Genomic DNA, 23,646 nt, shown 5'->3' with positions numbered 1-23,646 from the left:
GTGAATAGTTAAGTGCAGGAAAGCCAGACGCCCAGGCCGTGCCGCAGGCCACCGACCTTTGGCCAGGTGTGCGGAGGGGATGGGAGGGCCTCAGCCGCCCCCCACCCCGACCCAACTCTTGGGGGATCTCCCTGCCCGCACTTGCAGGGCTCACAGTTGGCAGTCCCACAGCTGGGTCTCCGGGGGCCCAACAGACGTGGGGTCCGCACGCTCCGCACCCCGGGCTTTGTGGGAACTGCCGTGGCTTTCCTTCTCTGTCCTCTCACTCGGTGGAGAGCAGTGGCTCTCGCCGGCTGGCCTGCATCACAGTCACCCTGCAGGGCTGGTTGAAACACCCCAGGTCTGGGGTGGAGCCCGAGAAGTTTTCTGTCTGAACAAGTTTCCAGGTGATGCTGGGAACCAGAAGTCATGGTATTTTGACCCCCACCCCCACCCCGTTTGTTAGGGGGCGTACAAACGTGAGGCCATGTTTGTGTTCTGAGGAACGTTAGCCCTGAGAGGCCCCTGCTTGGGGTCCCATAATGACTCAGAGGAGCAACTGCTGCCTCCGGGGTCTGGAGGAACGGAGGAGGGCAGGGACGCCAAGTGGCCGTGGATGGACAGCGACTGCCACCCTCTGGTCAGCAGCAGCAGCAGCAGCAGCAGCAGCAGCAGGAAAGCCTCGGGCTGCTGGCTCAGCCACCTGGGCCCGCATCCCCCAGACTGGGGCCTGCCCAAGAACTTGGCTGCAGGTAGGAAGCCAGTCCCAGGGGGTCTCCTGGCTCAGCCTCCAGGGACCAGCTGGAGAAGGAGCGACCGGGGCCCCTGTGAGTTTGGATATGAACCCAGACTCCTGCCATTGGCGCCATAATAGTCCTGCTCCTCCCCGGTCATGCCCCCCCCCTTCCTGTGACCTCCTGTTCCCCTCTTTCACCTCTCCAAACACTGTGGGGTTGGGAGTGAACCAGGAAGGAGCCATCCCCAGTGGCCTGGGTTTCAGCCTCACTGTGCTGGCCGCATGACCCTGGGCCGAGGTCCATCTCCTCCTCTGCCCATCCCTGTAGGGATTAATCCCTGTGGTTTCAGGCTTAGGGTTAATCATCACAAGTACTCTGCACAGTATTGCTTCTCAGCGCTGGGCTCACTCACTGCCCATATCACTGCCACTATAGCTCTCCGAATGTTTAAAACCAAAACAAAATTTTGGAGGTGCTGGGGTCTCCAAAGTAGGATTCGTATACCCCAATGGTCAGCAAGACCGTCCACCGTGGTCGGGAAGAAAATACTAGACCTTCAGATAACTTTTACTTTTATCTCATCCTTTTAAAATCCTATTTTTGTATTTGTTTTATAACACACATGAGTATATTAACAGAATAGTACCGACACATCATTCATAAATGATATACACATATCAGGGCGCATGGTAAAGAATTTTTAATGATAGGTACATGGGGTTAAGTACTTTAAAGGAGAGAGAGTCTCCATAACTTTCTAGAAGTTTCCTTGTGAGGAAATGCCCAGAGTAGGTCATTTCCAGGTAATGCCCCGGAGTCTCCCTGGTTATTAGCTTCCGATGCAAATACCTGTAGGTGTTCAGGGAGCCAGTGAAAGAGGGGAACCCTGGGCTTTCAGGGCCTTCCCCAAAGGTAGGCTGTGTGTTTAGTAAGAAAAACAAGAACAGACATTTATTTCCCCACATCGGCCCTACAAGGAAGGTACTATGTGACATTATCCCCATTTTAGGGATGAGGAAATGAGGCCCAGAGAGGTTAGGCTGCAGAGTGCAGCAGCCAGGACCGAACCCAGGAGCCCTGGCACTGGAGCCCAGGTTGTTTAACCCCTATGCACCCACCCTGAAAACCAGAAGGGCCTGGTGCCTGTCCGTGGGGGCAAGGAGGACAGAAGGAACCACAGGCCCATCCAAGAGTGGGGGTCCTTGGGCAGAGTGAGGAAGGAGGAGCCCCAGAGAGATCCTGCAGCCCGGGGAGGGGAGGGCAGGAGATCAGCTGTGGGCCAGGGGGAGCCTGGGACGGACATTAGAAAGGGAGGTGGGGTTCCTGACATCAGACTTTGCCAGATAGGGCTCTGGGGAGGACCACAGAGAGCCCATCTGGAGTCCCTGAGAGCCCCAGGAAGGGCAGACACACAGCCCATGGAGCCCCCCTCCCTCTGCCTGTTCGAAGCAGAAAGTAGGACCTTCACCTGTGCCGCACTCTACACCCACTGATGGACTTGTTTTCTAGGAAGTCAACTAAGGCTTTTTGGAACTGGAACAGAGACAGCTCTTCCTCCTAATGAGGTGGTGGGCTTCCTGTCTTTGGAGGTATGCAAGCAAAAGCTGGATGATCCTGTGATGGTGTTGTGCAGAGGGAGATAGACGTGGGATAGATCTATAAGTCTCTTCCTTCCCCTTCCGAAATGCTCAGACGTGTGGCTCTGAGTGGAGAGGAGAGGTATAGAGCCTAAGTCCTGGGACACTGTGGCCTTGTATCATTCTTCCTGCCTCAGCCTCTCTCTGGGTCCAGGGCTGGGTAGGGAGGCAGGCAGCCACTCTCTGGGGACGGCTGTATTCCAGCCGCAGCCCTACGGGACTGGCCTCCCAACCTTGGCCTCCGTATGATCTGCAGAGCTTTTCCAGGTAGGCCATACACCTGAGTTATTTCCCAAGTAGCTTGGAGTTTTCGCTTGATTTTATGCTGAAATCCCTTCATCCCCTCCAGACTGCAAGACCACAACTTGTAATAGGTATTTAAATGGTATGCAGTCACACTGGCAATTCTCTCCAGATTTGCTCTGCAACGGGCATCAGGGGATCTGTGAAAATTGGTGGAAAATAATTACATCTTTATTTTCCTTTACCTCTAACTAGAATTTAATACTTCCTTTAATTATGAATGTAAAAGCAATAAACCCCAGCAGTATTAGCAGTACCAGTGACTTTGTCACCAATATAAATCACAGATGTTTTCCTATCACGTTGTAGCTGTTGTAGATAATTTGAAATATTACTTATGTTCATTGCTACTTTGAAATTACAGAAGTTCTCAGACCTGCTGCATTAATAAAGCAGCACCTACATTACTATTTCACAATTTTTCTAAATTTTTTAAATTTTTATTTATTTTTGAGGGAGATAGAGAGAGACAGTGCGAGTAGGGGAGGGGCAGAGAGAGAGAGGGAGACACAGAATCCAAAGCAGGCTCCAGGCTCCGAGCTGTCAGCACAGAACCCGATGCGGGGCCCGAACCCATGGACTGCGAGATCGTGACCTGAGCCAAAGTTGGACGCTCAACCGACTGAGCCACCCAGGCGCCCCTACAAATTTTTGATAACTTTTTTTTATATAATTGGTTTCTTTTGTAAACCAATGCATTTCACTTAAAATTTTTTTTTATTAATGTTTATTTTTGAGAGAGAGACAGAGCGCAAGTAGGGGAGGGACAGAGACAGAGAGGGAGACACAAAATCTGAAGCAGGCTCCAGGCTCTGAACTGTCAGCACAGAGCCTGACATGGGGCTCGAACCCACGAACCATGAGATCATGACCTGAGCCGAAGTCGGATGCTCAACCGACCGAGCCACTCAGGCGTCCCTTATGCACTTAAATACATCGTAGTAAGACAGGATTCTTGGACTTCATGAGATGCCAAAGGTATCCCTGGTGCCATAAAAGCCAGTTATCCCTGTCTGACCATTCCAATGCTAAGGCCATGCCAATGACCCATGGAGGTGCTCTGGGGTCACAGGGGTGAAAGCTGGTACACAATATATCTTTTTTAAATGAATGATTTGGAATTCCAACACAATTATAGAATTATAGAGCTGGAAGGTCTTTAGAAAGCCTTTACTGCAATCGTTTTCAAACTTCTTAGCACAACTCATAGCAAGAAACATTTTCCTTTGCATTTCCTTTGCATATTTCCTTTCCATTATCTGAATATATGAAACACGTTTTGGTTCTTTTTTACATGACGTAACTTTACTATGCATGATGCACTCTTATATCTTCTATGTTATTTCTTTTTAATCTATTCTATTTCATTTTTAGAAGATGATGAATTGAATTTTTATTTAGAACAACTATAATGCCTGACAAAATTTGAGTTGATACCCAATTTACTTCCATTGGAACTGAAGACTGGCAGATTTGGAAGCAAGCAAATAGATGAGTGAAAGCCTTAGGAATCCGACAACAGATAAAATTAAGACGCGCAAAAGTGATCAGTGTACTTTTAGGATAATCTTGAAGTGGGGGATTTATAGTCAATGCACAGAAAAAGAAGAAATATCCACCTAAGCCCAAATCATACAGATTAAAGTTCACTTACTTATATAGTTTGAGGCACTTTTGATAGCCACAATTTTACCATTCTTAAAGTGGAAGTCTTCAAAGATACTTCTTTATATTTAAAAGCTAAAAGTCAAAGTAAAGGTGATCCCATTATCCTGGTTTGGGAGTGGTCACATAATAATCAGTCTATTTTCAAAAACCAGAGAAACCCACAAATTTTGCCGACAAAAACAAACACGCAGATTGGCCAAAACTAAGGCAACTGGTTGTCCAGAAGGCCAGAGGATTATTCATTTCACTGCTAACCACCAGTGCTTTGGGGGACTGATGTTAAGTCCTCTCTGCACTTTCAGAGAATGGGTCCCAGCCATTGCAGGGCCAGTTTCTGTGTATTTGGCTTCGTGGGATGTGTCTGAACAGGGTCCACTCAGCATTTGGTCGAGGTCATGGGAATTGCCTCCAATTCAAAGACACACTCCGCTTGGCCTGAAGATGTAATTTGTACATTCTCTCTTAGCCTTAGGGGCAAATGTCCTGTGATCAAACATATCCAGAATGGTTACAGGAATAGCTTGGTTTTTAAGAGGCACCGAATAAGAATTTTAACAATCCAGGATGTCTGGAAGCCTGCTGGCTTTGACCCAAGCTTTCCAAACCAGTGACATGCAGGGGATCCACTGGGGCTGGATGGTTTCCATGGCGGAGGTGTCACTGAAGGAATTACTGAGGATCAGACAATGGGCCCTGGGAGACTTGTGTGTCTATTAAGCAATTTCAGGGCAACACAGCCTCCTCCAAAAGTCCCCAAAGATGAACTTCATGCCATTGTAAGAATAAACAATTGTGCAGTCTAACAGTTTTCTGAAATCAATCATAGAATTGCAGTCCTGGTAACCTAGATCCTGTGAAGCTCTAACTTCCAGGGAGACTTCAGGGGCATGCATTCACTGTGACCGCACTTCACTATCATCACCTACTAGAATCTTTTTTGGTTACAACCCCAGTTTTAATCTGGTGAGACTGCATCTGTCTCAGGGCTGGGCTTTCAGGGGCCGCCCCCAGACACACATCGCTTTCGCACCTTCCTCCATCCGGAGGGGGCACTTCTGTGGGACCGGCGACCCCCGCCTCTTCTCCATCGGAATGGGGGGGAGGGACTCCAGCCTCCACCTGGGTAGGGGGGCTCCCGCGGGAGTCCAACCCTGAGAAACGGAAGCCCACCGCCCCCACCCACAGGTGGCAGAAACCTTCAGGGGCGGGGCCGGGAGCGTGAAGCCGCGTCGGTAGGCGGTGCCGCGTCGCGCGCCTGCGCCCCGGGGAGGGGGCGGGGCGACGTGCTGCCACGCCCCCCTAAGCTCATCGGTGCGCGACGCCGTCGCTCCGAGCTCGCGTCACAAGTGCGGCGGGCAGCGCAGCCGGTGGGGCGGCGGTGAGTTGAGGTGCTCGCCGGTTGGGGATGGCAGTGGCGGGGGCCGCGGGCCGGAGGAGCGAGGGGGGGCCGGAGGCAGCCTCCGATCTGGTTTGCTCCGGGGTACTCCAGGCCGCGGGGCCCGAAGGTGGCTTCTGTGACTGTTTGCGTCCTGGCTGCCTCTCGGCGTGCGGGGCCCGAGAGGAGGGCCGTAGGTGGCCTCGTCTTGCATCCTGAGACTGTTCTGTGCAGCCTCGAGGTTAGGGCTGGTTTCTCGGGAGAAGTCTCTGTGACCGTAAACGGAAGTTTTCCAGGCCTTGGGCCACGCTGTCCTCTTGGGGAGCGGATAGGTGCGAGCACAGGCTGGGTCCCTGGGTTCTCGTCCCTTCGCGTGCCACCTAGCTTCGTGGGTTACGAACCTGCCTGTACAAGCTGCACAAATTGGCAGGCAGACTGTACAAACTGCACGTGCAGTGTGCTTTGGAAACAGCAACGAATTCCGCCTGGGAAATCGGGGGGAAGTTCCCTAAACAGAGGAGGTGGCAAAAGAGGTTCTGGGGGCCTCTCCGCTCTCAAATGACCTGTTAGGAGAGCATGAAAGAGGAGGTGATGTAGCTTGTGTCCCCCGTTTGCCCTCGGAACAATCTTCCGAGGCTTCCTTAAGCTCTGCAAGGTTACCAGGAAGGCTCAGGTGGGACCACGAATACCTACTCACTGGGGTGCGAGGGTTCAGCGGGCCAGTCCCCGGGTGGAACCTGAAGCAGGGCCTGACTCATGGCCAGCCCTCAAATGTCACTCCTCCACAGAAGCTCCCCTTTGTCCTGGGGCAGGAGGGGGGCTCCTTGGAAGTTGGCGTCCTGCAGGTGTTCCTAATCCTTCTTGTTCCCCTGTTGCCAAGCATGAGATCCGGGTGGGAAGGGAGGAGGGCAGGCCTGGGCTTCATGGGGCAGCAGCCCCGGCTTGAGCTCCGTATCGTCATTCCTACCCTGGGCAGGACCCCGTTCTTGGGCCACGGATGAGTGAAGCACTACCAACCTGATTGAGATCTTCATAGACAAGGGTTATTTAGAAGTTGTTTGTTTTTCCTCTTATCCTTGGAAAACCTTCACGGTGGCCTTTTGGGATTTGCAGATTTAAAGCGAGTAACCTGAATGCCTTAGTTGTGTGGTTTCTGCTGTCCCTGGGTAGAATTGAGGGGGGCCTGAAAGTGGATAAGAAAAGCCACATTTTTATGTTCTCTAATCTCTAACTGAAATTTAGCCTTTCCTCCAGTTATGAATGTAGGCAGCAAACCACAGTATTAACAGGGTGACTTTGTCACCAATAGAAATCACAGATGTTTCCATATCTTACGATATGTTCGTCACATATCCTCTGGATATGTTCATCACATATCCCCTGGACGTAAGTTCGTCACGACTTCAGAATTGTACTAGTTATTAGACTTGATGCTAAGTCATGCTCTGTGTTAATAGTCACGTATGGTATGCTATCAACAATTTAATATTTGTATTTTGATAACATTTTATTTCGGTTGATCCATGCTTGTTATTCCAGATTCTGTACCTGCAAATTTGCCTACACACTGAAATTATTTGTGGCCCCAAAGTCAGTACTTGCAGTGCTTTCGTGGTCTGTCACAGACAAGTGCACGGTGGCAAAAAGTTTGGGTCGCCTGACACATTCTCAGCTACAGCTGACTGAGGCGACACTGCCTTCTTGTCTCAGCCCTCCTGTGTTAACAAGGGTTCTCGTTTCCAGGCTGTTTAGTGTCATGGCTTTTGCATTTTTATGCTTTTTGCCGGTGACATCACTGTTTAAAATGGCCCCTGAGCACTGTGCTAAAGTGGCATGTTCGTGTTCTCAGCGCAAGAAGGCCGCGAGGTGCCTTACGGAGAAAACGCGTGTGTTGGATACGTTTCAGTTGGGCTTGAGTGATGCTGCCGTCGGCAGTGAGTTGAAAACTGAGGAATTAGCAATACGTATCACGTAAGCGGCCTTCAACCAGAATCACACATAGCACGAGTTATGTGTTGGTCGGTTGACAAAAATGTTACAGGCGGCTTGCAGGGCCCTTGCCCATTTCTCCTGGGAGCAGTGGGGTCAGTCTTCGCTAATTGGGTGTCATGTACAACATGACAGCCTTGAATACCAAGAATTGACAGTGCTCGGTTTCCTTTCTAGTCCCGTGTATTTAAAAAGTCCCGAGAAGGGGTTTATAGGTTTTGCAGGGCTGCCGGAGGGGTCTGTGGCACACACACGTAATAACAAGGACAATTATAGCCTGAGAAATTCAATTTGTTCTTAAAGTAAGTTTGTGTTAGCTGAGCCAAGTCCTTGAAGACTCTGCTGCCTTTTGGGAGACGCGTGTCTGCAGCTGCTGACCTCATTCATGTGCTCGTGACCCCTTCAGAGGCTGTAACAGCTTTGTTCCCACATATTTGCTTTTTGAGTTTTGAATAAATAATATTAAAAAATAAAAGAGCCTGTGGTTTTGTCTCCCTGAAGAGCAACAAGGGAGGGAGGCTGGTCCCTGTCTATAGTCAGACTTGGGGAGAGGAACACCCGGCATGGGGTGGGTGTTACTGGGGTCCCTGGGCTCCAGGGGAGCTCACACCACCCGGCAGGGCTGGTGAAGGGGCCCCTGGGGCCAATCCATAGAAAAGGTCAGGGCAGCGCTGTGGCAGAGGGTTGCCTTTTTTTCTTGATAAGGGCAACCTCGTGTATCCCCCTCTGTCCTGATGACACCCCCTTACTGAAGCCCTGATGTTTCCGCAGAACTGTCTGGCCGTTAGCCCTTCATCCTTGGTCGAGGAGATGACCAACCAGGTAAGGCCTATGGTGGGGAGTAGAATCAGCTGGTCTCTGGCAGGTTGGGGCCCAGAATGTTGTCTGGGTGTGTGGTCAGGAAACTAGCCTCTGATTCCTGCTCTGCTCCTGAAGTGCATGACCCAAAATGCACTAAGCCTGTACCTTAGTTTACGGACACGTTGAAAGAATTTGTACTCAGCGGGTGCCCGGCTGGCTCAGTGCGTAGAGCATGTGACTCTTGATCTCACGGTTGTGAGTTCAAGCTGCACGCTGGGCATAGAGTTTACTTAATAAAAAAAATGAAAATTAAAAGAATTGGTACTTAAAAACCAGAAAGAAAAAGTATTGGAAAGGGACAGCAGTAACAGGTTAAGCGGGCTGTGTGGTTTTATACAACTGCAGAAGTTAGGCTGGAAACTGGACCCAGAGCCTCCTGGTGACCAGAGCAGGGAATGCACGGAATTTATCAGTGTCCTAGGGGTGGGGGGAGGAGAGACCCCAGCTTCTGTAAGAGCTGATTTTTTCTGGTGTAGTCGACTGTGCAAGTCTTACATGAGCAGGAATCAGGGAGCCTGCAGGATGGTCAGGGTGGGGGCAGGGGACGTAGGTCACACGGGGAACCACATCTACCGGGGGGGATGGCTGGTGACTTGGGCGCCGGGGCGTTTTAGGGGAGGGAACGGGATACATCTGAAGTCTGACCGTTGGTCTAACGTGGCGTCTGTTCTTTTTCAGTACAGTATTCTCTTCAAACAGGAGCAAGGTAAGGGGCCTGCCTGTTCAGGCACACTCACCTGTGAGAACTGTGTCGTCCCCGAGTCTCTGGGCTGACCAGACGCGCAGTCCCCAGACGTGCTCTCTGCAGAAGAACTGGCAGAAGCAGCTGAAAACAAATACACTTAGAAACAAACTGCAGCAAAAGCCCCCAGACAACTAACTGAAAAGAAAAGACAAAGCAGGGGTCACATGATAGACTGAGGGAAACTTTCCCGCCTGAGGAAGGTGCAGCTCTGAGCCTCCCAGCTCCCAGGGTGAAAGAGGAAACATTTGAGCCTCAGAACTTGCCTTGGGAGTCTTTACTGTGGTTCTTCCATTTCAGACAAGCGCGGGGACTTGTCTGGAAGGGTTGAACCACAGTAAAGGCGGGGGGGGCGGGGGGGGGGGGAGGCCAGAGTCCAGTCCGGGAGTGCAGCTTGCCAGGGATATTGGGCTCTGGGCACCTGTGAAGCACACCTGGACGGGTCAGGTAGCGCCTGGAGGAGTTTGCGGGAACGCCTAATAAAAGCCCTTCCGCTCTAAGTAGGGACGTTTAGGGAGCCTGAAGTGTAAGCCCAAAGCATTCTTCCAAGTTAACTCGGGTGAATAACCAGCTAATGAGGCATGCCAGTCGGCTACCTGGTGTGCAGCTCCTGCCGTCCGGGCAGCAGGCTGGCTTCGGGTGGGCGAGTCGTTGGAGCCACGGGGCTGTACGTGAGTCACAGCTGTTCGGGGCCCTTACGTTCACGTCTTGGGAAGGTGTTCCTTGACCACTGCTCCCGGGACGAATAAAGGCTCGGTCTGCAGACTTGACAGGCAGGCCCCCTGGCTATGCAGCTGGCGGACTTCAGATTCAAGCTGCACTTGAGTTGTTAGTAGTTTGGGTTGGAGTCCCAGTTTCACTCCTTGGCTTTTGACTTTGGGTGACTTACTTGGCTTCTCTCAGCCTCCGATTCCTTGTCTGTAAAATGAGCAGCTACTTGATAGGGCTATTGTGATTGAGGTAATACTTATAAAAAGATTAATGTGGTAACTGACTCGTTAAGCATAATAGACATTTGATGGCAAGAGGCAACTCAGGTATGGAGGTATTTATTTCCGGACCTGTACTGTTTGCAGCTGAACTGCCTGTTGGTTTCTAAAGATCTCTAAGAGATAAGGCTTAATCAAGTGTAGGTCTTTGGTTGGGGGTGAAAGTTTCCCACCGGTTTCACTAGTTTTAACCGAGTGATAGCCGCTCCGGGCTGATGCACGCGGGCTGCCCCGGATCGTTCCAGTGCTCCCTCCCGCCAGGTGAACCTGTGATTAGGGGTAAGCGGCTTCTTCAGAACCTCGGCTGCTCATGTGTGCCTTTGCGGTTCTGATGGGAGCTGGTGGGAGGGCACTTTGCCTGTGGGGGCAGGTGGATGGACCTCAGAATCGTTGGAGCGGTATTTCCGCTTCGGAACAGTTTAGAAGTGGCATGAAGACTTTGAAACGAACTGCTTTCCATTCTAGCCCATGATGATGCCATTTGGTCAGTCGCCTGGGGGACAAACAAGAAAGAAAACTCTGAGACAGTGGTCACGGGATCCCTGGATGACCTGGTGAAGGTCTGGAAATGGTGAGCGCTCTTTCCCCTGACAGCCTTGGAAAGTGAGGTTTAGGGTTTTGCTTCTGGACTCCCCCAAGTTGCAATCAGGAAAGTATTAATTGTTTTCTGAGCTACAAAGCGGTAGCAGTTGGTGGTATAAAAAGGCAGCTGATTTTTTCCTCACTTGTTTTCCTCTTCTTCAACGTTAAGGCCCTATAGTTTAAAAAAAAAAAAAAAAAAGTCCCACAGTTAAAACTTGGCCGCATTTGGTGTCCCGTGGCTCTTCAGGTCCCCTCTGATTCTGCCTGTCACAGACCGCTGGTAGCGCACAGTCACGGGGGCCAGAATTTCCGATGCCAGGTACAGCGTGTTGTGTGTGAAGAAACCCATTTCTCTGTCCCCCGCTGAAGGTGTGATGAGAGGCTGGACCTACAGTGGAGTCTGGAGGGCCATCAACTGGGTGTGGTGTCCGTGGACATCAGCCACACGCTGCCCATTGCTGCATCCAGTTCTCTTGATGCTCACATTCGTCTCTGGGACTTGGAAAACGGCAAACAGATAAAGTCCATAGATGCAGGACCTGGTAAGAGTTGTGCTTTTAGGGAAGATAATAGACATTCACACTTCCTTCTCAAAACCTCTAGGGATAGGTATGTTTTACAGTTCAGGATTTTTTAATTTGTCTTTTTTTTCTTAAGTTTATTTATTTATTTTGAGAGAGGGGGTGTGGGAGGAGCAGAGAGAGAGAGAGAGAGAGAGAGAGAGAGAGGATCACAAGCAGGGTCTGAGCTGTCAGCATAGACCCTGACGCAGGGCTTGAACTTACAGACCGTGAGATCGTGACCTGAGCCGAAATCAAGAATTAACCGACTGAGCCACCCAGGTTCAGAATTTTTTGGCTTGGAGAGGATAATGGGGGTGTGTGGGCTATGGGTTATGTGATACCTTTTGTGGAGTTGGAGGGAGCATTAATATCTTAGCAACGAAACATGAGTGTGTGTGTCTGCGCAGGTGAGATTTCACTGCCAAATAAATTTTGGTATTAACCCTGTTTCAAAAACAGTTGTTTAGAAGCTTTAGATTTGGGGGTGTGGACCTGTATCCGGATGGTCCAGGGGTTCTGTTTGCCGTGCTCTAATTTGACATGTGCCCTGCCTGATAGCAGTCTCTCGTCCACAGTAGTGTGTCCTCTCAGGTCTGTATCATGGCAGTCTCTCCTATGATCTGTATCTGAGGGACAGGAAACTTCTGGAATAACATTCATTTTATCTAAAGCATCGTAGGACAGCATAGTCTTGTCCATCAGCCTTGATTAATGATTTCGGTGGGCCGGGTCATGTGGCACAAGCAGTGCGACATCTCAGGATCCCTTGTCCCCTCAACTTATAAATGTCTGTATGGCATTCGTGACCAGGGGCTGTTCACCAGAATGGGTGATGGCCACTAGAGAGCACAGGGAGCCACCTGCCTTGATCCCAGAGAAGACGCTTAGCCGTTTCCCTGGCACACCTCCCTTGGTTGGAGCCCCGGGGAGGTTTGCCCCCTACTGGCTGTGCTCAGTAACCACGACCGGCTTTATATTGGAAAGAATAGTAGTCCCAGGGTTTGTAAGGAGGCTAGCTTGTCTGGAAACTGCGTGTATTTTCCCTCAGAAGCAAGGCTCCCCGGTCAGTGAGGCTCACCCCTGGAGCTTTTTAAAGGATATGCGTGCCCAGACCCTATTTTGTTTCCACTGAAGCACAGTTATCAGGGTGTGTGGGCTGGATATGCATTTGGAAAAGGCTACGTATGGGGGACACTGTGATCGCCCCAGGTGGTTGTCTTGCCCCTGTCCTTATCTGCCGACGTCACTCACGGAGGACTTGGGGTCCCAGACTGGCCCCCAAATCTACAAAGACTGTTACAGAGCAGGGAGAGGAAAAAGAGGCAGATCTCTTGCTGCCTTTTCACCTTGGGCACCCAGGCCTTCCCCAGACCTAGGACGCTGAGGTCACCGCATGGCTGTCGTGGTCACGGGCACGCTGCAGTTGAAGAAACGAGTGCTGGATTGGTTCCAGGGAAGAGGGTGGGTCTGCATGCAGCCGGCCTTCCCTGACCAGCAGTGCCGTCGACAGCCGGGCGCCTCGTCCGTGTGTGAGGCACGTGCCCGTTGGAAGGTTACTGTTAGGAAAGAAACAGGGTGCAGAGACTCGTCAAGGGGCTGGATTTCTCTTGGTTCAGGAATCTGCACAGAACCGGACCCGGCCACCAAATGGCAGTTCCTTGGGTGACAGAGGAGCAGCTGAGTCGTCCGGACAATGAATACGGGGACGTGGCCCCGAAGCTGTACCTGTCTGGGAAATATGCCTGGGGGATGTGGACTGACCACCACGGAAAAAGAAAGAAAGAAAATCACTGATCCTGAGGAAGGAAGTGAGGCTGAAGACAACAGACGCTGCCCCCAGCACACTGGCGCTTGGGAAGACGAGTGGGAGCAGCCAGGGCCTCGCCCCCCCCCCCCCCCCCCCCCCCACGGCAGGACAGCCTGGACGGCAGGGGGCTGCCCTCCCATTGGGGAGGTGGGGCTTACGAGAGTAAATGTCTGTTATGCAGATATAAATCTTAGGGTGCGGGAATAAGGAATAAGAATTCCTTCAGTTGTGAGCATAAGGATATTTTGTACTAAAAATTCCATATTGTAAACCAGTTAATAGGGAATTGTAAAAATAATTCAGAAATGTTATTCTATTAAACTGCAAGGAATAAAAATCAGATTCTCTAAAAACTGTTATTCCAGTAAACAGCTAATTATAATAGGAACAAGAAAGCATAATCTTATTATAGAGTAAATGCTAGTCATTTACAGATTAAAAAGTAGCTGTTGATTACAAAAGCTTTTTCAGATCTTGATTGAGCATTTTTTAAAAACATTTTTTTAATGTTTATTTTTGAGTGAGAGAGAGAGCGTGAGTGGGTGGGTGGGGCAGAGAGAGAGGGAGACACAGAATCTGAAGCAGGTTCCAGGCTCTGAGCTGTCAGCACACAGCCTGACACGGGGCCAAAGCCACAGACCATGAGACCGTGACCTGAGCCGAAGTCGGACTCTTAACTGACTGAGCCACCCAGGTGCCCTGAAGTTTCCTTTTTAAAACATTTCGTAAGAAAAGCGATAGAGCTAAATTATTGATCACTCCTTTGAGTGTGTTAAAATTTGCAAGGGATTTTTGTTTTAAAACCCCTTGGAAGACACTGTTGACCCACCTGTGCTGGGACCCCTGTCTGCCAGGAGTCCAGCTCAGCAGCCTGTCCTCCGTCCCGTGGGCTGGGAAGGGCCTGCCCTCTCGAGCCCAGCCCAGGCGTGAGGAGAGCGACTTGGGAGGGAGTCTGTCTGTGCTTTTAACAAGCTGTGTCCTGTCAGGGGAGGGTGGCCAGACTTAGGGCACGTTCCTATACAAGAGTGCACGTGGGCCAGGGGACAGACAGGAGCCGGGCAACTAGATGACTCCCTGGCCTCCAGGCCCGGACCCCGAGGCCCCTGGAGCTCTGGGATTGCCTCGGAAGAGGTTCCCAGAGAGCCTAGAAAGGAAATGCTGAAATGCCACCAATGGTGTGTCCCCAGAGAGAGATGTGAAGCAAGTTGTTCACCCCGACTGCGCGTGAGTCTGCAGACCCTTGGGTCCAGCGGGAGGAGCACCGTGACGCGTCACATTTGAACGGAGCTCTTGAAATTTAACTCCGTTGTATGGTGTGACTGAAAAAACAGGCGATCTTTAAAAAACGCAGTGTATCTTTCCAGTCCTTATTCCTTGTTAATTTTGGCAAACGCTTTGTCCTATCATGGCACAACAGAAGAGTGTTTATGGCAGTACGTGTTCCTTTATTCGCAGCTTTCTTGAGGCAAGCTTTCACTGCTGTGATTGCAGCATCAGGTTAACCCACGGTGAGTGTGCGGTTCACCGAGTTTTTGTAAATCTCGGACCGTGCAGCCGGCTCTGCAGTTCAGTTTTAAAACACTCGCGCGCCTCAGAACGTCCCCTCAGGTCCACGTGCAGTCCGTGTGTGCCTCAGCCTCAGGCAGCCTCAGACCCACTGTGTCTGCAGTTTTGCCTTTGGAGAACTTCCATGTAGGGGGGGGGGGGGGGTGTTGTCTTCTACACCATCTTTCTGCGGTGTAAGGTTTTCAGGGCTCATTCGTGGTGTGGCGTGTGCCGGCAGCTCCTTTTTGTTTTTGGACAGTGTTCCCTTACCACGTTGCAGAATATTTTGTTCTCCCACCCAGCACTTGATGGACATTTGGATTCTCTCCAGGTTTTTACCGTTATGGGCGGTGCTGTGAACACCACTGCCCAAGTCTGTGTGGACACGTGTTTTCATTTCTCTCGGGTGGATATCCAGGAGTGCAACTGCCAGATGTTGTGGTACTTGTTTGCATTTAAGAAATTGTCAAACTGAGGGCACCTTAGTGGCTCAGTCGGTTAAGCGGCCGACTTCAGCTCAGGTCGTAATCTCACGGCTCGTGAGTTCGAGCCCCGCGTCGGGCTCTGTGCTGACAGCTCAGAGCCTGGAGCCTGCTTCAAATTCTGTGTCTCCGTCTCTCTCTGCCCCTTCCCTGCTTGTGCTCTCTCGCTCTCAAAAATAAACATTTTTTAAAAATAAAAATAATTGTCAGACTGTTAAGAGAACAATCCCATTTACAACTGCACTAAAAACAATAAGATACCTGTGAGTAAACCCACCCAAAAACGTGAAAGGCCTGTACTGTGAAAACTATAAAACACTGATGAAAGAAATTGAAGAGGAAGCAAAGAAATGGGTTTCATTCCATGCTCATTGAGAGAACAAACATTGTTAAGATGTCTATGCTACCCAAAGCAGTCTACACATTTAATGCACTCTCTATCAAAATACCACCAGCATTCTTCACAGAGCTAGAACAAACAATCCTAAAATGTGTGTGGTACCACAGAAGACCCCAAATAGCCAAAGTAATCTTGAAAAAGCAAAACAAAGCTGGAGGCATCACGATTCCAGATTTCAAGCTATACTACAAAGCTGTAATCACCAAGACGGTATGATTCTGGCACAAAAATAGGCACATAGATCAGTAGAACACAATAGAAAACCCAGAAATGGACACAACTGTATGGTCAACTAATCTTCAACAAAGCAGGAGAGAATGTCCAATGGGAAACAATCTCTTCCACAAACGGTGTTGGGAAAATTGGGCCACTCTCTTAACGCCGTACACAAGAATAAATTGAAAATGGACTAAAGACCTAAATGTGAGGCCTGAAACCATAGTAATCCTAGAGGAGAATACAGGCAGTAACATCTTTGCCATTGGCTGCAGCAGCTTCCTTCTAGATACGTCTCCTGAGGCAAGGGGAACAAAAGCAAAAATAGACTACTGGGACTTTCTCAAGATAAAGCTTCTGCACAGTGAAGGAAACAACAAAACTAAAAGGCAGCCACCGGAATGGGAGAACAAATTTGCAAATGACATATCAGATAAAGGGTTAGTATCCAAAATATATAAAGAACTTATACAAGCCAACACTCCCCAAAAATAATCCAGTTTAAAAATGAGCAGAAGACATGGGGGCGCCTGGGTGGCTCAGTCGGTTGAGCATCCAACTTCAGCTCAGGTCATGATCTCACGGCTTGTGAGTTCGTTCGAGCCCCGTGTCGGGCTCTGTACTGACAGCTCAGAGCCTGGAGCCTGTCTTCAGATTCTGTGTCTTTCTCTCTGTCTCTGCCCCTCCCTCGCTCACACTGTGTCTCTCTCTGTCTCTCAGAAATAAATAAAGATTTAAAAAAAATTTAAAAATAAAAATGAGCAGAAGACATGAACAGACACTTTTCCAAAGAAGACATCCGGATGCCAACAGACACATGAAAGATCCTCAGTGTCACTCGTCATCGGGCAAATGCAAATCAGAACCACGATAGATACTACCGCACACCTGTCAGAACGGCTAAAATCAACATAAGAAGTAACGAGTGTTGGCGAGGATACGGAGAAAGGGGAACCTCTTGCATTGGTGGGGATGCTGGTGCAGCCACTGTGGAGGAGAGTGTGGCGGTTCCTCAGAAAGTTAAAAATAGAACTATCCTGTGATCCAGCAATTGCACTACTAAGTGTTTACCTGAAGGATACAAAGCACTGATTCAAAGGCATAGATGTACCCATATGTTTACAGCAGTATTATGTACAAGAGCCAAGATCTGGAAGCAGCCCCAGTGTCCACTGACTGGTGGATAGATACAGATGATGTGATACATATACAGTGGAATATTAGTCATAAGAATGAGATCTTGCCATTTGCAATGACATGGATGGATCTAGGAAGAGTATCATGTTCAGTGAAATGAGTCAGAGGAGGATAAATACCATGTGATCTCACTTGTATGTGGAATTTAAGAAACAAATGAGCAGATGGGGGGGGGGCGGTGGGGAACAGACAAGCCAAGAAACAGACTCTTAACTATAGAGAACACACTGCTGGTCACCAGAGGGGAGGGAGGTGGAGGGTGGGTTAAATAGGTGATGGGATGAAGGGGTGAGCTTAGGATGAGCCCCCAGTGATTAAAATTAAAAACAAAAACTTGAAATGTTTTTCAGAGTGGTCACACCAGTGTATCAGGATTTGGGTTTCTCGATATCCTTGTTGACACTTGTCCGTCCTGTTTTTATTAAAATTTAAGTAGATCTGTACTAAGTTGGTAAAGAATTAACACCTTTACACATAGGTTTTTGAATCAGGACATGATTTCTAATCTTTTAAAAATGTATCTTTTGGTAAAACTTTAAAAGTTTTTAAAATTGGGGCGCCTGGGTGGCTCAGTCGCTTGAGCGTCCGACTTCAGCTCAGGTCATGATCTCACGGTCCGTGAGTTCGAGCCTCACGTCGGGCTCTGTGCTGACAGCTCAGAGCCTGGAGCCCGTTTCAGATTCTGTGTGTCCCCCTCTCTCTGCCCCTCCCCTGCTCATGCTCTGTCTCTCTCTGTCTCAAAAATAAAAACATTTTAAAAAAAGTTTTTAAAATTAAGGTCACATCTTTCCTCATTGTGTTTTTTTTTTCTTTCTTTCTGTTCAGTGGATGCCTGGACTTTGGCCTTTTCCCCTGATTCCCAGTATCTGGCCACAGGAACTCATGTGGGAAAAGTGAACATTTTTGGTGTGGAAAGTGGGAAAAAGGAATATTCTTTGGACACCAGAGGAAAGTTCATTCTTAGTATTGCATATGTAAGGAAACCTTGCTCTCTTCTCGGTCTCCCACTGTTTGCAGTCTGTGCCTCCGGCCTGTGGCCGTGCTGGGGGCAGGCAGCTGTCTGGCGGGCGTGGGGTGTGGCGAGCAGGGGATTTGCCGACTTTGCTGGGCATGGCCTAACAACACGGAGTCTCAGGTGCTCTCCGCGTGTTCTCCACAGAGTCCTGATGGGAAGTACCTGGCCAGTGGAGCCATAGACGGAATCATCAATATTTTCGATATTGCAACTGGAAAACTCCTGCACACGCTGGAAGGTATGGCTCATTTTCTTTTGTGCAAACGGGGTTATCCGACCACAGAGGAAGAATTGTTCTTTTATTAAAATGCTACTAAATGACAAATGAGCTTTATACTATCTCAGTTGGAAGTCCGAGACGCCTCCAAGTCTTAGTGTGTGGTCGGAGTTGTACCCCTGTTGAGCGCTTGTTTTGGTGAACAGGCTTACTCACTTTTTGTGTTAGTATATCTCAGCTGTATGAGAATTTCGTTTCTGTCTTGTTTGGTTCTACAGAAAGTCGTGATTAAAAACCAGTTTTGTCAAGAATCTGACGGTGGGTGAAAGTGCCCTGCCTGCCCTCTGCTCTGCTGGCCTCAGGGTGTGGGTGCGAGCCCTGTCAAGCATGGTGGATGGGACAGAGGCTTCTAGCCTGTGCTGTTTTACATCTTTATTTATTTTGAGAGAGAGAGAATCCAAAACCGGTTCCATGCTGTCGGCACAGAGCCCGACACGGGGCTCAAACCCACCAACTGTGAAATCGTGACCTGAGCTGAAACCAGGAGTCGGATGCTGAACGCGCCTCTGCCCTGTGCTCTTTTGTACTAGTTTGAATTCTGAATTCTCTCCTATGCCTCCTCACCCACACACTACTTACCTGCCAGAAGAAATTTAAAGTCACAGAGCCCCAAAAGAGGCAGGATGGCTGAGAAAAGGCAAGAAGGACCCCATCCTGGCAGGCACATGCATACGTTACCTCCTCAGTTTATTGTTTACAACACAGGATTTGGTAGGGAAACCGCGTCCTGTTTGTTCATACAGATCAGAAGCAATGTGTGTTTCCTTATTTGTCCATATTTGTAGTAGAGGAGTTTTTCCCAAGCCATGTGTGCTGAGGTCCAGCTGGTGAGGAAGGGAACTGAGGAGAGGTGGCTCCAGGAGGATGGGGCCTGGATTGCATGGATGTTTCCAGAACATTAGGAGGAGGGGTGCATCCAGTCATTCCCCTCCCTCTCTGACGAAAAGCACCTGGTCAGTGCGGCTCAGATACTTGTGGTCGTTAAAAGGGACGCTGTCAGTGGGGAGCCCGTGGGGGGAGACTAACGGGGCCTTTGTGAATTTCAGGCCATGCTATGCCCATCCGCTCCTTGACCTTCTCCCCGGATTCTCAGCTGCTCGTCACTGCCTCAGATGACGGCTACATCAAGATATATGATGTGTAAGTTGCCACGGAGACTCGGGCTTCTCGCCCAGTACCAGTGTCCGTCTTGTCTCCCACTGCTTGGAGGAGTTCTGTCGAGTATGCAGCCCTTCTCCCGGGTCCCTTGGGGGCTTGTGTGCAGAGCCTCAGGCCTTCCTCCCCCATCACACCCCGGTCCTTGAACTGGGAATGTCCGGGAGGGAGATGTGCACCATCTGCCTGCCAGGGTGGGGTCTTTCTTGCCTTTTCTCAGCTGTCCTGCCTCTTGTGGGGCTCTCTGACTTTAAATTTCTTCTGGCAGGTGAGTAATGTGCGGGTGAGGAGGCATAAGAGAGAGTGATCGCTCTCTTCAGGTCGTGGCCGTCTGTCACCGTCAGCTTGTGCAAGGCCCCTTTCTCCTGGGCTTTTCCCCATCCTGTTCCCCCCACAAGTCTCCCCTGAGAGGTGTTTGTGTGCTTGACACTTTGACTCAGTACTGAGACCTGTGTGCCTCTGGTTCACGGCTTCCGAATGTGGTGTCCTGATCCCCTGGAGGCACACGTCACACTTCTCCGTGCCCCAGCGATGAATGGGTGCTAAGATTGCTGCCATCTGTCTGTTCCACAACCCTGACCGTCTGTGTGCGAGCCCACACCTGGGCCTGTGAGGGTTTTTCGGGAGCTGCTGGGCAGTAGGAGTACTTCTAGCAGCTTTTGGAAGACAAAAAATGGTCAGCAAGGCTGATCTTGGGGCTGTGGCTTCTGACGAGCTGACTGGGGGTGTTAGGACGCGGGGCGTGCCTCTGTCCAGTGTGCTGGCTTGTTAGACTCGGGGGGCACCTCTATCCAGTGTGCTGGCTTGTTAGATTCAGGGGGCGCCTCTATCCAGTGTGCTGGCTTGTTAGGACTCGGGGCTGGTGCTTTCAGTGTGGCGTCTGCTTGGGATTCTCTCTCTCTCTTTCTCTCTGCTCCTCCTCTGCTTGCCCATGGGCTTTTCTGTCAAAAACAAACTTTACAAGAGAATGGCGTATGCAGGCCACGTCTGTTGTGGAGTGGATGTGGACACCTCCCTTGGATATGGTGGAAACGGTGCGGTCGGGGTCAGAGCCTGCTGCTGTCCGAGGTGGCCTGCCTGCCCCTGGCGGCCCTCAGGTCCTGTCTCCGGAGTCATCTTGCTGAGCTGCTAGAATGTGGTTCCTTTATTTTGAGCTTTTAAGCTCTCAGCTTCAATAGTACTCTTTGCTGTCGGGGGAAATTCACACATTTTGTGCTAATGCCGCCATACAGACTTGTTCCCTCTCCATTTTGATTGAAACTTCCCCATTTCAGACAACACGCCAACTTGGCTGGAACACTGAGTGGCCACGCGTCGTGGGTGCTGAATGTCGCCTTTTGTCCTGACGACACTCACTTTGTTTCCAGGTACTTTCGATTCTTGGCACTTCCTTAAATGCTGGGAAGATGTAGATGGTCTTTTAGGAATCACCTTAAAATTTGAAGATGGTCTGACCCTTTTTTGTAGACGGGTTTCCTCACTGGTTTTGGGTTTTGTTTGAAGCTGTGAAGGCAGTTGTGCTTGGCGGGATCGAAGGTGGACTGTTTTCAGTCTAGGCTTCCGCACATAGTTACTTTAGGAGTGGATGCCTGTATTCCGATCGTAACTTAAAATACGTAGGTCTGTTTGCAGAATGTTGTGCTTTGAGAGCCCAGTGTTATTCCAGCCCGGGACGTCCAGGACAGGTGAAAGATTTGAGACAGACAGTTTAATAACAGTGCTCAGAGGCTACGGAAGCCTCTTCCTGCAGGAGCGAGCCTCCATTTGGAGGCCGTGACAGGCCCCCTCAATCCGGAAACAGACACAGGTGTCTGAGACTCCTGCTGAGGGCACTTGCACGAGGGCGGGGCAGACGAGAACTTCAGGGAAATGGCTGCTCCGTGCGTGGGGGAAGCCGCGGAGATGCCGGCACCGGGACCCCCACCCCCCACACCCGGGGCCCAGGCTGGCCACTGAGTACAGGTAGGCAGAGTGTAGGTGACAGGAGGGTGGGATTTCCGGTCACATTGCTCCCGACTTTAAAACCGGGATGAAAACTGTTCTGATACTAATGTTCCCTTTTTTAAAACAGTTCATCTGACAAAAGTGTGAAAGTTTGGGACGTTGGAACGAGGACTTGCGTTCACACCTTCTTTGATCACCAGGATCAGGTATGGCCCAGTTCCTTCGTGTCCGCTGGCGTTGCCTGAGCACTGCACCTGCCCCCCCCTTTCCCCGACCTGCTGCCGGGGCCTTGGGGCTCCCTGCTCAGTGTCTAGCCAGCCAGCATCCTGTGTGCTGTCTGGGCTGCGGGTGCTGCCGATGTGCTGGCAGCCTAGCGAGCCGAGAGGCGTGAGAATGTGGCGGTAGCCACACAGCCGTCCGGGGGCCCGCCGGGAGCGCTGTTCCAGGTGTGGCCTGCCGTGCAGCTCGGGAAGGGCCTTCCCCACAAGTCGGCACTTGTCGTTTTTGGAGCTGCCCACAGAAGTGATGAAGCGATGTGATCTTTTTCTTTTCTTGTTCTTTCCTTCTTTTTTTTTTTTTTTTTTTTTTTTAAACATACTCAAAGCCACAATTTCTTATGGGTTGTTTGGCTTTATCGATATAACTTTTGCATCAGTGTTTAAATGAGGAAAAGGGGGCTCTCTTTTCCTGGGGGCCTTGTTGTCTCTGCCAGTGTGGAGGTGAGTGGAGGCTCCGGTGGAAGGCAGAGGCCCACTCAGTAGGTCTGGCGTGGGGCCTGGGGCTCTGCATTCTACCCGGCTCCCCATGAGGCCAGTGCTGCCGGCCCCAGCCATTTAGACTAGCAAGTCTTGGGAAACTGGTTAGTGTAAAAAATAAAATGCCCAAGGCAGTAAAAAAGTTGACTTTCAATACATAGTAGTTTTTATGATGATGCTTTCTTTTTTTAAATTTTATATTTGTTTAAATAATCTGTATATAGGCCCAACATTGAGGCTTGAACTCACAACCCCAATATCAAGAGTTACAGGCTCCACCAGCTGAGCCAGCCAGGCGCCCCGTGTCCCCTTTGGAATGCAGCTTAAAGTTAACATAATTGTTCATGCTTTTTTCTGTTTGATCTTAAATCAGTGCTAACAGAGTTGAGGGAATTCAGTCTTGATACTTCACTTCTGGATTTAAACATTCTGCCGTGGGAGTAAACCCCCCTGGCTGGCTGCGTTTCCCCGTGCGAGAGGCTGAGTGGGGTGGTCTCGGAGGTGGTGTTTGGGTGGCAGTGAGGCCATCAGCCCACCCGGTGGCAACGCTGAGATTGCGGCTGGACCCCCCCCCCCCCCGCCCCACTTGGGGTCAGAGGGACAGGCTGACCTGAGGGAACTCCGGCCGCGTGTTTTGTCAGGAAGGCGGTGTGACTGTGCACTTGAACACGCAGCGAGTAATATCAGTGCCCCGTGACGTCTAGTTATCCAGCTTGAGGCCTCTAGTCACAGGGGAGAATCGCTGGCTGGGGGGCGGGGGGCACAGCGTTAGGTGAGGTGCCCCTGAGGTCATGCCCTGGGGATGGTCCTGGGGCCTTTTTCTTTCAAACGCAAGCCCATGCCCATCCCCTGTGGGTTCCATCTTCACGGCATTAGGTCCTTCCTCGGGTTCTGAATCTTGAAAGGTTTGTAGGTACACAGATTTGTGTTTAGAAATGAGATCTGACTGAGTATGGGAGGTGAGGGAATGATGATGACAGGAACAATGCCAGATAATCCCGTTAAAGAAAACGCCCCATTCTTGCTGGTTCAGAAAACACGGAACACCGTCCTTTGGGTGTTTTTCTAGATTTGGTACGATGAGAATAGAGGAGGATGTTTGTTCATAAAGAATAAAGACATGACAACTTTGTTTTTTCTTTTTATTGGATTTACAGGTCTGGGGAGTAAAATACAATGGAAATGGCTCAAAAATTGTGTCTGTCGGTGACGACCAGGAAATTCACATCTACGATTGCCCAGTGTGAACACCAGTCTCCCAGACTAATGCTGCAAAGAGAATGTATACATTGATCGTGACATTCCTTACCTTCCTAGCTTAACAAAATAGAGCATTTATTGTAGCAGAAACTTAAATTTTGTAGATACAATATAAATCTTTTCATGTTTTATTGGAAATGCTGTTCATACTTTAACAGTGTTCGTGAC

General features: G+C 50.1%; 1 protein-coding gene across 2 annotated transcripts; it reads left to right on the top strand.

Moving 5' to 3' along the window:
• Positions 1 to 5,628: 5,628 nt before the first annotated feature.
• Positions 5,629 to 23,607, top strand: SKIC8 (SKI8 subunit of superkiller complex). 2 transcript variants are annotated; one of them, XM_049614414.1, is made up of 11 exons: positions 5,629 to 5,702; positions 8,460 to 8,510; positions 9,228 to 9,255; positions 10,746 to 10,851; positions 11,232 to 11,404; positions 17,898 to 18,046; positions 18,232 to 18,325; positions 19,411 to 19,504; positions 20,794 to 20,886; positions 21,591 to 21,669; positions 23,376 to 23,607. In XM_049614414.1, the coding sequence occupies exons 2-11, from the start codon at positions 8,499 to 8,501 to the stop codon at positions 23,463 to 23,465; spliced, it is 918 nt and encodes a 305-aa protein (XP_049470371.1). In that variant the 5' UTR covers positions 5,629 to 5,702; positions 8,460 to 8,498; the 3' UTR covers positions 23,466 to 23,607. The 2 variants fall into 2 exon arrangements, with proteins under 2 accessions (XP_049470371.1, XP_049470372.1); XM_049614415.1 differs by lacking the exons at positions 10,746 to 10,851; positions 11,232 to 11,404 and having other exon boundaries at positions 5,636 to 5,702.
• The last annotated feature ends 39 nt before the right edge of the window (positions 23,608 to 23,646 follow it).

This window comes from Panthera uncia, assembly GCF_023721935.1.
Source record: "Panthera uncia isolate 11264 chromosome B3 unlocalized genomic scaffold, Puncia_PCG_1.0 HiC_scaffold_2, whole genome shotgun sequence".
NCBI classification, from domain to species: Eukaryota; Metazoa; Chordata; class Mammalia; order Carnivora; family Felidae; genus Panthera; species Panthera uncia.
The sequence above is the reverse complement of the archived record's forward strand: the minus strand, read 5'-3'. Positions and strand labels throughout refer to the sequence as shown.